The 16,057-nt window shown below is 40.8% G+C and overlaps 1 protein-coding gene across 1 annotated transcript; it reads left to right on the plus strand.

Annotated features, from left to right (window-relative positions):
- The first annotated feature begins 495 nt into the window (after positions 1–495).
- Positions 496–14,952, plus strand: fam50a (family with sequence similarity 50 member A). The gene is made up of 13 exons (XM_044039278.1): positions 496–767; positions 1,762–1,846; positions 3,057–3,156; positions 3,972–4,135; positions 4,408–4,481; positions 5,037–5,103; positions 5,892–5,953; positions 6,065–6,141; positions 7,404–7,458; positions 9,178–9,226; positions 9,329–9,399; positions 10,598–10,708; positions 14,594–14,952. Exons 1-13 carry the CDS (start codon positions 657–659, stop codon positions 14,600–14,602), a joined length of 1,035 nt encoding a protein of 344 aa, XP_043895213.1. The 5' UTR covers positions 496–656; the 3' UTR covers positions 14,603–14,952.
- The last annotated feature ends 1,105 nt before the right edge of the window (positions 14,953–16,057 follow it).

Below are 16,057 nucleotides of genomic sequence, written 5' to 3' on the forward strand. Positions count from 1 at the left end.
AAACGTTGAACATTTGGAAGTATTCTTTTTCTTTTTTCTTACCAAAGTCAATAAAATGTTGGTGTTATATTAAGAATTGTTTATCTTTTAAATCTTGTGAACTTTCTCGTATCTTATAAATAAATAAATATCATATCCATTGCATTAAATTGTCGAAACTGTAGTCCATTATTTGCCTGTTTCATACAATAATTATATAAAAATAATCTGTAAAGAAAATTTAATCGAATATAGAACATTTTATTATATTGTCACTTCCGTTTCCGTTTGAGTCTTTAACGTTCTCACTCAGCGTGACGAGTTATTTAATTATTTTTAGATTATCTTTGATATTCTTTAAAATAAATGTGTGTATATTCTTGTTGTGTGTGTGTGTTTTTATCTTCACGTCCATATCTAGATGCGAAATATTATTTTTTTTTTTCTTCATCTTAAAAAAATTAAGAAAAAAAAGCTTTAGTTTCTGGAGGTTCCTGAAGACGTCACAGGAAGTACCCAGTATGCACTGCGCCGCCGCCATCTTTGTTGTTGTGGCTGAAGTGCTAGGAGATTAGCTTGCACACAGACGTGGGCAACTAATCCGCGTTTTTCCTCAAACTCCAGAGTGAAACATACTTTTTGCTATTTGTTTGGTTAAACAAGTTTATTTTTAAAACATGGCGCAGTATAAAGGCGCAGCCAGCGAGGCCGGCAGAGCCATGCAGCTGATGAAGAAGCGAGAGAAAGAACGAGAACAGCTCGAACAGTTGAAGCAGAAGATTGCAGAGGTTTGTGGCTGTTCACACGGATAAAAACGTGTTTTCCTTTTCAGTCACGCACTTTGTCACATTTTCCCCACTATCCCCTCTTCTATAGTAACAGTGTCATTAACCATCAGAGTGTGTGGAGCTCAGAGAAACAGAGACATGCTGGACAGGTTGTCCTAAGCAAACTTCAGTAAAAAATATAACCTTTTACAATGACAGAACAAGTAGTTTGTGTGGCATTGCTTATATCAATAATGTCAACCGAGGAAATTCAGATTGGATAAAGTAAAATGTAGAGTTGAAACAATTAATCCATTATAAATCGATTACTAAGTTAATCGATAACTATTTTGATAATCGATAGTTGGTTGGAAGTTTTTTCGTGATTAAAACAAGATTTCTGATTGTTTAATATTTTCTTAATTTCTTTGCTCTGGATAACAAAGAACTCATTAACAGTAAATCATTTTGGTTTGTGGACAAAACAATCATTTCCCTGTTTGACGAACACTGATCAATATTTTTTAAGGTTTTCTGATATTTTATGGACCAAACGATTCATCGATTAATCAATTATGAAAATAATCGTTCGTTGCAGCTCTAGTAAAATGTGTTCAACACCGACCTTATCAGGGTTCCCATGGGTCCATGAAACAACCTAAATAGACACGGGTCATTGAAAGAGCTTGAATTTTGTGCACGAAAGAAGTTAAGTTGATATACAAACGTGGAGTCATATTTACTTGCGGTTTTGTGGACACTGTCCTCTCTTTCTCTGTGCCATTGACGTTAGATTCCGTGCAGAACAATGAATGAGTAAAATTGAGACAAGAGAGCAAATGACCATGTGATGCCTGGGAAATGACTTGTCCACAATAAAAAGAGGACACCATGGATTATATAGGAAAAGTTCTGTTTCCTCTTTGTGGTGTTGCTTGTTTATAGTCTTTTGTAGGATTACACTCCTCAATCCTTTATGTTTGTACTCCCTCAAATGTGTGGTTTGTCTTTGCAGGACAACATGGTCAAGTCCAACATTGACAAGAAATTCTCAGCTCACTATGACGCTGTTGAGGCAGAGCTGAAATCCAGCACAGTTGGTGAGTATTTTTTCACTGTGGGGACACGATCAGCAAAATGAAGGTCATGAAGGAGCACAGGGGGCCGTGTCACCACGTTCTATAGTTTAAAGGGGACATATTATACCCTATTTTTCCAAGTTAAAATAGTTCCCTGGTGTCCTAATGAACATGTCTGTGACATGCTTTGGTCAAAATACCATAAGGATGAAGCACCATAGCAGTTCAATAACCCTGCCAAATCTGCCCCTTTCAGAACGCTCGGTTTTGTGCCTGGTCCCTTTACATGCAAATGAGACACAGTCAAACACACACCCACTTCTTCCAGGGGGTTTCTGATTTGTCTTTTTTACTGTGCTCACTCAGCTCCTGTTCCCTCCGCTCCATTCCTCACCCCCTCCCTCCACTAGTTCTCTGACAATATCAACATGGCAGCGTGCGCAGAAAACAGCGAGAGTGCCGTCACAGGAAGAGACGTCCTACACAAGGATCGAGCCGAACAGTGCCGAACTGTAAATCAGTTAAAAACACTTAGGGACAGCACCGATCAGCGAGCTGCATAAACTGCCGCTGTATGTGACTTAGTCTGTGCTCCAGTCATGGAGGACGTACTGAACAAATATTTTTAATTAGGACGTGTCAGAATGGTCAGTTATGAGCTCTATGTGACCTTTTCTTAAAAATGTGTGTGTTTGTACGTCGGTGAAATACGGTTGCTGACTAAATACAGCTACCGCTGGCCGCAGTCTGATGCGAAGTGGTGCGAACACACGAACACACGTTTGCTGACTTTATCTGGCACATTAGCGTCAAATATAAAATTTATCCACTGGACACACAAGTCCTCTGAGGCTGGAAGTTTGTGTAAAACACTGTGCTCCACTGTGCAGCCACTAACAGCACACTTGACATAATACCACTCTTCCTCCCTCGCATTTTATAGGGACAAGGTGGAGCTAAGGTGGAGCTCTCGAAGTAAACTTACCGGTCGGGTGGTAACAATCGCGGTGAAATGCGCATTCTGTCGTCACAATGTGCAGGGAATTCAACATCGCGTGTTATATCGCCTTTACTTACACTAAGGGGGACCACGAAAAAAGGACCGAATATTCTTTTTCCGCACTTTGGCGACTGGTAGGGCCTCCAGAGTCCCAAATATAAGTATTAAAATTAAAAAAGTTGATTTTGCATAGTATGTCCCCTTTAACATAAATGATTTGTTTTTTGTCAGGTCTGGTGACGCTTAATGACATGAAGGCCAAGCAGGAGGCTCTGGTGAAGGAGAGAGAAAAACAGCTGGCCAAGAAGGAGCAGTCGAAGGAACTCCAGCTGTGAGTCTTGGCTGATTGATTCACTTTCACACACACTAGGTTTTTCATCTTTTGCCACATGTCATTAAATGCGCTGCTGTCTGACTTTGGCCCCAGACTCTCTCATGAAAGCGATTTTTAATATCAGTGAGAGTTTCCTTTAGATATTCTTAGAAATCTCTGCAACCTGTGGCTGATGTTGTTTTTTCCCCATGGATATAGAAACACAAACGTCATGTGATTTTTGATAACTCAGACGGAGTAATTATGACTTACGCAGGCTTTTTTCTGCAGTTAAAGCGTCCACTTTATCCACGTACAGCTGCTGAACATATACTATTTATGCTTTTCATGTATTCAGCTTCAGCCTAGACAAAACGACAGTGAAAGGCATCAGTTCTGTGTCATATTGTAGGGGTAAAAGTCCAATACCATTATCAACACATCTTTTCTCTGTTTCTCTGCTGTGAACTGTGCGTATGTCACACATGGAAAAAAACTGTGAACATGATCACCGAAATTAAAAATGTGACAGAAAGCAGCAGCAGCAGCAACAAACACGCACAAAGCATATGGAGTTCAATATCAGTCTCTTGTGCCCTAAGATGATCAGTTCCACAGGCGACCCCCATTGTGCAGGTCCTGGAGGAAGGAGTTAGTTGTTGTCTTGAGGCTGGAGGACACTGCCGTCAGCAGTTACTTCCTCCTCCTCCTTTTATTTGCACACACGATTTACACTTTACTGATGCCTGACCCACACAATGCAGCAGGAGGGTTAAAAAGAAAATCTACAAAAGTATTTCATTAATTCTGTCATTTTTTTCCTCCCTTTGCAGCAAACTAGAGAAGCAGAAAGAGAAGAAGAGAAAAGAGGAACAGAAGAGGAAAATCGCCAGTTTATCCTTTAATCCTGATGATGAAGAGGATGATGAAGAAGAAGAAGAAGAGGAAGAGGAGGAAGAGGAGGAGGAGGAAGAATCCGAGGAAGACGAGCAGGACTGTAAGTATTTATACAACATATGACTTTTAGCTTTGTTCTGAACGTCCTCTTGTGTTTTATGCTGGTTAATCATCTGTTGTGGATTATTATAAGGCACCACCCAGAATTTAAAGGGATTTTTACATTTTGATTTGTTTATTTTGCCGTTGACAAGTTAAAGCACTTCATCTGAACCTGGAAGCAGATTTGTTTTGCTTTAAATTAAACAAACAAGGAAATAATATGTTGGTGGTGACGGTAAATTGAATGAATGTGTGATTGTTTCCTCACAGATATTCCACCTAAAAAGAAACTGGGGAAAAATCCAGATGTGGACACAAGTTTCCTTCCAGATCGTGACAGAGAGGTGAGCTCATGAAGCTGTTAAGTCACTGAAGTTAGAAAACCCATCTTGGTTTTCAACAACAAACTGAGAAAACAAAGGTGGAAATGTGGTGATTTGGCTGAAGAGGCGTCTGTTTTTGCTCAGAGAAGCTGGTGCTCGTGTGACATCTAGTGGTGGCAGATATTATCCATTAGCTTCCTGGCTCTGCTCTAGAGAGGGCAAAAAACAAAAAACGGCAACAAATGAACCCATAATCACTGCAAGATGTAGGATAAACAGGACGCCTGCTGGAAATGATTAAAGGAAGAAGAAATACCAGAAAATTGGTCCTAATTTCACTCTGCAGATGTCAGTGAGTGATAATTTAGTTGTTTGGTTTTCACTTTGATACAGTGACATGCTCAGTTGTTCCCCTACTGTCGTTAAGAACAAGATAAGAGAAGGAAATTGGGTCCCAGCCAGTGAGCAAATTTTAATCAATTAAATGGTCATATCTTAAAATAGAGTGTCAAGTTCTGGCCGACTTTGAAAGAATTAGATTTTTATCTCACTGGTTTGTCCGTGTCTCGTGTTCAGGAGGAGGAGAATCGTCTCCGAGAGGAGCTGAGGCAGGAGTGGGAGCTTAAACAGGAGAAGATCAAGAGTGAGTGACCTCCGCACACACACACACACACACAAACTGTTTTTTATATATTAGTGACGACACATCATAGACATACCCTAACCTTAAGTGCTTAACCCTAGCCCTAAAGCCAGGTCTTAACCATGAACAAGCCCTTTAAAGATCTGGGACCAAGATTACATTTCCTCAAAAAAGTAGGTTTGTACGTTTATTGGACGCACACATATAAACACACACAGGTTTGCACAGCTATTCTTCTTAGGACACTGGGCTGTCACGTTTTATTCCTAATTTGATATTATTTCATTCACATTTGAGCTGTAATCACACACCGAAAATGCAGTGGCTTTAAATTAATTTTATTTCAGCTGTTTTTAGGATTGTTTGTTTCATCCTGTTCCACTAAGGGCTGGATGCTACCAATACTCTTAACACCTTGGTTCTGTACATATTCTGTACCACCAGTGGCACGCAAGATTCCTCTGGTGGTACTCCCGTAATCTCTGGAGGAAGAGGAGGATGACGAGAGAGCAAACAAACCTTAACCAAACCACATTCCATATTTAATTTCTTAGCCCTAAATTTAACCAGCTCCTCAAAAATGAGGTTCTGCTTCATTAGGACCAGGTTCTAGTCTCCATTAGGTCCTGACAAGGTCGGTGTTTATGCCAGAAAAGTTCCTTTAAGACCTCTAACAATCTTGAAGATTAAGTGATTTCAGTGGATCAGCATTATTTTGGTTACTACAGTCATGATATTCTGGCCTGTCAGTGTAATATCAGTATGTGTGTGTTTGTCTTTGTTCTCAGGTGAGGAGATTGAAATCACTTTCAGCTACTGGGACGGTTCAGGTCATCGTAAGACAGTCAAGGTAAAGAGCGCGGCGCTCCAGCACTTGTCTATGGCTGTAAATAACAGGGGAAACATATTACACATATTTGGTTTACCATCATCAGCCCTGTGTGTGTTTTTTGTCCTGCAGATGAAGAAGGGGAACACCATCCAGAACTTCCTGCAGAGGGCCCTGGAGGTCCTGAGGAAGGACTTCAGTGAGCTCAGGTGAGACATGAACAGGAATGAGTTCATTTGAAATGCCTGTAAAGCAAAAACTGCTCGTCTCCAGTCTTCTGTTGAGGATTTTTTCATTGTGTGTGAAAATATGACTCAGTGACGCACCAGAGCCATGTTTAGCATAAGTTCTCCTCATTGTTAAATTGAGACATTCGGAAACGTTGCTTCTTGACGTGTTTGTTCAACAAGTAGTTTGATTTGTTTGTTACTATTCAGTGAAAACACTGACAAACAGACGTCCAGAATGTTGCTAAAATGTATGATTTGAAACCAGATTTTGTTTTACTTTGCCTGTGGGATCAATAAAGTTACTACCTTCAGTACCAACCCAATCAACCAACCCACCAAACAAATAACCAGCCAAACTAACCAAGGAAACCAAGCAACCGAGGAAGCAAACCAACCAACCCACCAAGGAATCCAAGGAACCCAATCAACCAACCAAACAGCCAACCAACCCAACTAACCAAAATAACCTAGGAACCAAACCAATCAAACAAATAACCAAGGAACCCAACCAAACCAACCAAGAAACCCAAGCAACCAAGATACCCCAATAAAAAAAAACGAACAAACTGCCGACCGAACCAATCAACCAAACTAACCAAGAAACCCAATCAACAAACGATATAAAAAATCCCTATAAAAAACGACCAAACAGCCAGCTGACCACGGAATCCAGTCAACCACACAAACCAATGTGCAAACACCTTTTTTACTTTTGTTTGTACTGGTTTGTCAGTGCAGAAAACCTCACAGACAATTTCTTTTTAAAATGTTGAGGTCATTAAAGAAGAGCGTTGTTTATCTGCCAACAAGGACAATTGACTGTTTCCCGTATTATTTAATCCAACACATCTACAAACAGCTTTCTGTCCTCGACCTTGACATGAGCTGCAAATGGAGAAACCACAACAGAGAGGGGTAAACAAATGACGGGCGTCATCCAAATAGGCACACACACACACACGTACACTCACCCAACTGCAAACACACCTGCCCCCACACACACACACACACACACACACCCCCAATATCCTGCTTTGACCCTCTGATTTTAATCTTCGCTTTTTGCCTGGAGTTCCCAACGTCGGGACATTTTGTATCATTATTTTAAACGATTTCAGAGGCAATGATGACAAGTTTAGAGCAAAACGTTTTAAAAAGAAAGTTTAAATCGAGAATGAGTCAGTTTTCCACATTGAAGTGAGTGGACTGTGAGATAATGGGATACTTTCTCCTCTGTGCAGATCTGCTGGAGTAGAACAGCTGATGTACATCAAAGAGGATCTGATCATCCCACATGTAAGTACTGTGTGTGAAGTGACTACATGCACTGGGTTTTCAGTACTCCAGCCCAACTATTTGCAGTATGATGTCACGATGCAGAGATGTCAGAGGTTACCAAGAGTATTTTTTGACAAGAATTTGCCACAACACTGTATTAGAGTCAGTTGGCAGCGGTCGGTGCTGATTCTGTCGCCACGTGTTGCTCATGTGTGGGAAACTCTGGAAATTGCAGGTGCACCAGTGCGACCAAATCAAAAAATGTCGTCACACTCCAAATATCCGGGGCACATTTGACTCTGGAGTCCTGTCACTAAAGTGGACGTCATCATGGAGCTTTTACAAGTTTTTCCTCCCATCTTAAGCTGTGGCAGCACATTCAAGTCCTTGAATTTGAGGGAATTTAGTCCTGGAAAAGTCCCTGAATTTGATGTCAATTAAGGTGTAGGAACCCTCTACCATTAGAGCTGCAACTAACGATTGTTTTCATCGTTGTTGATAAATTTTTTTCCCCATGAATCGATCTGTCATTTGGTCCATCTGTGATTTCCCCAAACCTCAATCTCATGATGTTCTCAAACGTCTTGTTTTGTCCACAAAATGTAATCAGTTTTAAATGAGTTCTCGTAAAAAAAAAGTCACATAAAATAGAAAAAAAAAAATTACATTTAACAGCGTGATTGAACATATTAAAACTAACACTCAAATCGATTGAGTAATAAAGTCCTTAGTAATTTATTATTAATTTATTAGTCATTTGCCCAATTGGAAACGTTTAAAGCACTTTGAACAGGGACAATGCCTCGCTGTTGTCGTGTCACCGGTTTTGGTTTTCTGCTCACTCACATTTTATTTTTAAAACCTATAATTATAACATTGGTGGTATGATAACTGATTACCATTCCTTTTCATGCCATGGCTCAACATCACAGCAGCAGCAGCAGATATAAAGCTGCTGCTGCTGCTGTGTAATTACGTTCACACCCACCACTGTTTAAACACTGAAGCACGTCTCATCTCTTTGTCTCAGCCGGTGTACATTGGCCTTCACAGTCTTGGACGCTTTTCTTTGTTTTTAAATCGCCGCTTGTGCTGTTTGTCTTGGCAGCCGCCGTCGCTCTGGGAATGTATGTGTGCGTGCATCCGTGACACACCAGTGAAAACACGGAAGGTGTACCTTAAGTGTTGTTTTGATGAGCTTCATTTCATCTCTAAAGCTAAGTCTTAAGTGGATGATTCTGCACCTTTTGATATGTGTTTGACAGTAAGTCAGTCACACTTTCATATCGTACACAAAAAAGAAACGAGACGCAATATAATACACTAAAGGTATGACAAACGCACTCAGACGAGTTCGCTCATTTACGTAGGGTGCAAATCGGCTAAATGGATGCCAAAATTCAAAATGGCAGACTTCCTGTTGAGTTGAGGCCGTGGTTAGGGTCAACTTTTTTGTTCGTCTTGGGCCATAGCACTTTCCCACCAAGTTTCAGGGAATCCGTGGAATGTAGAATACCTTTATCTACATCTGGGATAGTCAAGGTTCTAATATTGGTTCTGGACATGATAAAGTGGAGCTAAACCTTGGTCGATTTTAGTTTTATGTTTTTCACCTGGTTTGACTCGTGGTGACTGCCATTATCAGTTGTGTTATTTACTCTGCCATAAGACTTTTGTTGCTATGACAACGGAGTGTGTGTGTTTTTTTTAACACACATTTCTTTTCGTTTCATTCAGCACCACAGCTTTTACGACTTCATCGTGACAAAAGCCAGAGGCAAATCAGGTGAGTGAACCGGATTTTTGTTTGTTTTTTGCGAAATACATAGATTAATGTAATTTGTGAAGTGAAGTTTTAGGTTTATGTGTTTTTCTACTCACCCCTCAGGTCCTCTCTTCAGCTTCGACGTTCACGACGACATTCGACTCGTAAACGACGCCACGGTGGAGAAAGATGAGGTGAGGTTTGATTCGTCCAGCTATACAACAAATGTTATATTATTGTACTTTTTTGCTGTTTTATTTGAGTGTAAAGCCTTATGTACAATATTTTTAATATATATACGTTTATATTTAAAATGAACATTCAAGAAAGGCATGATGGACAGTAGCAAACATTAAACATGTACTATATTAATCAGGCTTTAGAGATAACGGACGCTTTTTCATAAGCTATAACACATTATTTTATGTGTCTCTTTTATATTAGTGATATAATCTAATAATACACAAAATAAGACTATAGGATGTAGCCAGGTAACTGCCTTTGCCTGCACAGAAACCACATTCGACTTGAGGAAATGTTAATTAAACAGGATTTACAGAGGAAGAGAAACTTTTAAGTCTCACAGACAAACCTCCACTGACTCCATCACCTGCTGTACGCAGTATCTGAAAATGGGAAAAATGAATGCGAATTCTAATAAAATAGAAGATAACACTGATAAACCGAAGTACACTTTGTGTTCAAAAGCATGAGTCTGGTGGAGAAAACAAACAAATAACACACCCACAAAGTCTAGTGGGCCAAATAAAACCTCTCAGTGGGCCAATTTTGGCCCACAAGCCCCACTTTGGTCACTCCTATCCCTAAATGTTTGTGAGTAAACTTAAATAAGCCAGAACACATCAGGCTGTTAAGCTTCACAGGTCCTTGAAAGTTTATGAAAATCACCCCCAAAAAATACACAATTCTATGCGAGAAAGAAGTGAAAGTTGATATTTAGGTGAACGTCTCCCTTGTTTGTTACGATGCCAGCTTCTGTACATAGTCTAGGCCTACGCAGGACAAATGTCCTGTGTTGTGGACACTGTCTCGCTCTCTCTCACTCTCTCGCTCTCTCTCACTCTCTTCCGTTGACGCGAGATTCCGTGCAGAACAATGAGCAAGTAAAGTTAAGCAAAGAGAGAGAAAAATTACTGATTTCTGGGAAATGAAAATGACAAGATCTCTGTCTCAGCAAAGACAAATGACAAAAGACCGACTTTGGACACTCACTTGTCCAGATGCAGAGCAATAAAAGTGGACGCCCTAGAGGTTCTTACAAGTTTCTCCTCCCAGCTTAAGCTATGTTGGCACATTCTGTCCCTGAATTTGAGGGAATTAGTCCATGAAAGACCTTGGAAAGTCCTTGACTGTGCACATTTCTGCCTCCAGTCTCACGCAGGTAAAGTGGTGCTGAGGAGCTGGTACGAGAAGAACAAGCACATCTTCCCCGCCAGTCGCTGGGAGCCCTACGATCCGGAGAAGAAGTGGGACAAATACACGGTGAGGCTCATTCTGTCCATGCGCTTCTTCATCTTAGCACCAAATGACCTGAAGGCATCACTCAAATCTTAATCTGAGCTGTAAATCTAATCTAATACTTTAAGGCACCTTGTGTAGTTTTCACTTTAATTCAATCATCTCAGGAAATGAAGTTTGTTTCCTGCAAACCTTTAGACTTTAGTGTCTACACTGCAGCCACATGTTTTCTTCTTACTCGATTACTCTGTCTGTGACTTTCTGAACAAACCGATGACTTAAAATACCAGAGAAGGTTGATTTGTGTGTTTTCCAAAACCCAAATTATTCCATTTGAATTATTTCTTTCTTAAACCAGAAAATATTCACTGAAAAATTTGAATTTCCCTTTGAATTAATGAAAATAAAAACCACTCACACTGACTAAGACTTTTAAGATTTGGGAATTTTCGGTTTCCTTTTCAGTTTATTTATTTATTTTATTTTTTCCTTAAGCATAAATCAAATCAGAGCATAAAACATCCGGCTGTGTTTTTAATCTTGCCATTGTCATGTGGACGACAGGCGTATCCACAGCTTAACTGATGTGTTTTTAAATGAAAACAGGCCAATTCTTCTCGACTGTTCTGCTTCAGCTCTTGTATTTATAGTTAAACGTTGTAGCCAATATGAAAACCAGTGCGCTGGGAGAGGGAAGATGGAAAATGAGTTGCACAGACATTGACCAGAGGCCACCACTACAACAAGTATTGGGACGTATTCAGAACAAAAGGGACAAGTCACGCCGAGCAGCAGACGTCCAACCGGTAGACTAAAGAAAACATCAGCAGTCGATGACAGAAACATTGTGAGAACTGTAAAGAGAAAAAAAAACGTAAAACAACTGTCTGTGATTTCACTGACAGCCTCCAGACGGCCGGGGTGAAGGAAACACAATCCACTGTTCGCTGAAAACGTCCGGAACCAAAGTACAGAAAATGCAAAACCACCCCCATTAGCAATAAAAAAAAAAATAGAAAGACCACATTGGAATTTGGCAAGACGAGGCTCAAATGTTCTAGGGAATAAGTTTATGTAGTGATGAGGCAAAGATGAACCACTGAGCAATGTGATGAGAGGAAGGATCTGCTCGTAATCCCTCGTCCTCCTGCGCAGGGATAGAGAGCTCCTTTTTAAAATGTACTAAATGTGCTGGTTTGCCTGTAGAGTTCTTAATACTGCACCTCCAGTGATGAGCTGCTCCAGAGTTCACACCAGACCTTCAAAGTTAATCCTATTCCTTTTGCAACCAAACTCTGATCCGCACCAAAGAAGTGAACTCTGGTCCGACCAAGAACGTAGGTCTCGGTTCGCTTCAGTGAGGTTAATAAGACACTTTTCTTGTTGTCTCGTCGTCTTCAGTAATTCTTGATGCAGCGCCGCCTCAGGCGAGGAGGGGAATACGTTTTCACTAAAGTGTGAAAGTGTGAAAAAGCAAAACCAGACCGGCTAGCAAACTACTAGGTGTGAAAACGACCTAAGACCACCTCTTTCAAGCGGACCATCGTTTGGATGTTTGGTCCTCATCAGAGGTCTTGGACCAAGCTCACTCTGATTCACATGAACCGTGCTAAAGCGGGTAAACTCACCGAGATTCTGTTCATCCACACTAAACGAGGCTGGTGTGAACGCACAGGATCTAGAATGTGTACTTCTCATTACTGTAACTCTTCGACCGTTTGCAATATCTCAAAAATTCAGAAACTATGAACAGGGTGTGACCCCGGCCCATGTCAGCAGAGATTAGCACAGCCAACCCAAATAATGTGACCCTCGTGTGGAGGTTAAAGCGGTAGAAGACGGACACAGAGAAATAGAGCTTTAATTTCGCTCCATATACTCGCCATTACGGTAGCACCTCTGGACTTCCCGCGGAACGAGCGTCACAATCACAGATGAGATTCACCAGCGCGTGGATATGGAAAGGGAAAGTTATCTTGGAGAAAGGAAGCAGAAGTGCTCACTCATTGACACATTTTTTTGGACAATTCTACAGCCATAAAATCTAAATAAATCCAGGCGATACCTGATTATCAGAGGGTGAAACATGTCTCAAAAGCTCCCTCTTATACCATACCATTTCCAGGAGCACTTTTATTACCAGGAGCTTATTCTTCCGTGGAGAAAAGAATTCCTGGTAATGCCTCTGCGTGGTTTTTGCGTTTACACCACACCTCAAAGTTCCTGCTCAGCAAATACCCTCAAAAGAGCCTGGACCTCATCATCCGTCGACACAGTGACTGATAGCAAAATGGATAAGTTCATCTTTCTTCGTCTTCTTTTAAAGGTCTTGTTTAACCCTCTTATGACCATCATGATAATCCGGTATCGCCTGGATTTATTTTGATGTTATGGCTGTAGAATTGTCCAAAAATGTGTCAGTGAGTGAGTTCTTCTGCCCAGTTACTCAAACGTGTGACACGCTGGTGAATCTCGTCTGTGATTGTGACGGTCGTTCCGCAGGAAGTCCTGAGGTTCTTCTGCCCCTTTCTTCCAAGATAACTCACTTTTCCATATCCGGCATAACCCTAACCCAACCGTTTAAGAATCACGGTACTGAGACGTTGACTTTGCAAACGTGTGACATCGCTGGAGAATCTCGCCTTGGACCTCGGACGGTCGTTCCATGGGAAGTCCCGAGGTTCTACCCTAATGACGAGTATTTGAGCGCAATTAAAGCTCTATTTCTCTGCTTTCCAGTATCCATCCGTCCATCTTCTACCACTTTATCCTCCACATGAGGGTCAGTTGACATTGGGCGAAAGGCGGGGTCACACCCTGGACAAGATCGCCAGTCCAGTGTTTGAATTTTCGAGATATCACAAACGGTCTGGGAGTAATGAGAAGTACACGTGTCTGCCAAATCCTGTCGGCAAAACAGCTGCAACATGTGTTCTGCCAATTAGCGATCTTTGGCACACAGCCCCGCCCCTCTAGAGTTCTTGGTAATCTGAAAAGCCCCCCAGTCACAAGGAGGTTCTTCTTTGGGTGACAGTCTGGGATCGAGGGAAAGTTTTTCTCCCAGATAATTTCAGTGGAAATCAAAAAAATTCCACTGCGGTGGAAAAAACACTGAACTCTCGTCTTGAGTTTATCGTCTGACCAAAAGTCATGGAATTGGCCTCACTTTAAACTCGTCCACATCTCTGTATTTTTCTCATTTTTAAGAGATACAAAAAAATACATCATCATTATTCTAACACTTCATTACTCTCCGAAAACTGAAAATCTGGTTCACGTCCACGAAGACGTCAGGGAAAAAACAAAAAAGCCTTGCATGACGAAGAGGAATGCAAAGACAGGGGAGATCTAATAAATTAGACGGGGGGACGAGAAGCCGCTCAGGTGGAAAAGAAAAAGTGACAACAAAGCGTGAGGCCAGTTGTTTTATGTTGCGGAGAAAGAGGAGCACACATGTGGTGTGAAGGGGAACAAAATGTGTCCCAGTGGTCGTCCTAAATCTGTCCTTGGGAGCGAAGAAGAGACGAGAGTTTCACAACACATTTAAGCACAAGAAAACAAAATTTACTTCACTGGACAAACACAAGGTTTACAAGTTTTTGACTCATGTTCTCACATCAGCGTCGAACAAAAAGCAGCCTCACAAACATTTGCCGGACTAACAACTGAACAGACGTTCATGTGGCAACATGAGACGCGGTCGGTTTCATGATCCGTCCGTCCAGATGTGCCGCTGCCATTTATTAGCGTGCAACAGCCGAGTGGATCAAAACATTTCCTGAGGATTTTTCGGGACATAAACCTTTCTAATTTCGCCATAATCAGATTGTCTGCTCTGCTGTTGTTGAGTTTGGACTCGATTGTGTTTCAACTTTGCGTGTTTTTCCCCGTTTGTGTTTGTTTTTTCAGATCCGATGAAAAGGCCTGATCTCACCGGAGATTCCTGGGGTCCCTGGTGCAAATGCTCTTTTGCTAATTTCCATCTTGTTCCGCTCTGTGCTTCATCAGGTTTCAATATACAAATGTCGCTTGATTTGTTATACAACTCTCACCAAATGTATGTGACTTAGTTGCCAGTGTGTGTGTGTGTGTGTGTGTGTGTGTGTGTGTGTGTGTATCCTGTGAAAAACAAGCCTGCAATCATGTGTTTTAAAGCTGATGAGTTTGTTTCTGGGCTTAATAAAGCAGCCCGGGCCTCTTTGGACTGATGAGCACGGTTCATTAAACTTGGCATGGACACTTGGCTTCTTTTGCCACTATTGAAAAGATCACTCGTGTGTCTTTTTCATTTGTTTTGGCTCTGACTGTGAGATCTGTCTGATTCTGCCACATCAGGAAAAAGATCCCCCACACGACGTTTTCATGCGATGGTGGATAAATCAGACTGTTTGGTGTTTTCCATTTTTGTCCCAAAATGGAAGTTCCACTCTGCATTCCGCTTCAGGAGAGCCAGAAATGAGCTGTGTTTCCACGGAGTGGAGCGGCACAGGATGTTCTTGTTCTTGTGTTTACATGAGGTATCGTACCAAAATAACTCGAGCTGTAACTACCCATTATAGCATCCATTAATCAAGGGATTGGATAAAAGCTTGAAAGAGCATGAATTTCAATAGTTTGATTGCACATTTCAGAACAAAAAATAATAAATAACATTTAAATGAAATAGATATAAATAGATATAAATACTAAGTGGCATTACCTCAATCAAAAATAAATAAAACAAATGTCCTTCATGTTGTGCATCTTAAGTTTTAGAACCCGTTCCTCAGGCCAAACGCAAGACTTTCTTTAAAACACAATCTCAGAATTCTGACTTTAATCTGAGAATCATTTTTCTCAAAATTATGACTTTTTCTCAAAGAATTCCGAGAAGAAAAGTCAGATTTGTGACATTTTTGAAATCAGATTCTGACATCAATCTCAGAATTCTGACTTTATTTCCTTACAGTGTACTTTTTTCAAAGATCTCAACAAAGAAAAGTCATAATTTTGAGGAAAAAGTCACCTATTTTTACCTTTTTCCTCAAAATTGTGAATTTTTTGTGTCAGATTATGACATCACTCAGGTTTTTCAATTTGATTATTTTGTTTGTCAAGGAAAAAGTGTCATGCCTTCATGTTGTGCATCTTAACTCTCAGAACCCGTTCCTCAGGCCGAACATAAGCCTTTCTTTAAAACACTGGAGTGAAGTCACAGGATTAAACACAGAAACCAAACCAATAAACAAACACAAAAAACCCCACACAGTGAAACGGCGCCGGTGCAGCAGCTGTTTGTGTTTATCTGAACTCTAAACTGTTGATTGTTATATAATGCTTCCCTGCAGTTCTTAAATGATCTTTGAAAACACATGTAAATGTCACAAATGTGAC

The sequence above is a fragment of the Solea senegalensis genome, linkage group LG11, assembly GCF_019176455.1.
Source record: "Solea senegalensis isolate Sse05_10M linkage group LG11, IFAPA_SoseM_1, whole genome shotgun sequence".
NCBI classification, from domain to species: domain Eukaryota; kingdom Metazoa; phylum Chordata; class Actinopteri; order Pleuronectiformes; family Soleidae; genus Solea; species Solea senegalensis.

What these genes read in the sequence shown, in the direction of transcription:
- fam50a (XM_044039278.1), top strand. Translation starts at nt 657, where the DNA reads ATGGCGCAGTATAAAGGCGCAGCCAGCGAGGCCGGCAGAGCCATGCAG. An exon ending in AAAAGCCAGAGGCAAATCAG is followed by an intron (nt 9,227 to 9,328) that starts GTGAGTGAACCG and finishes CTCACCCCTCAG; the next exon opens with GTCCTCTCTTCAGCTTCGAC. An exon ending in CCACGGTGGAGAAAGATGAG is followed by an intron (nt 9,400 to 10,597) that starts GTGAGGTTTGAT and finishes TTCTGCCTCCAG; the next exon opens with TCTCACGCAGGTAAAGTGGT.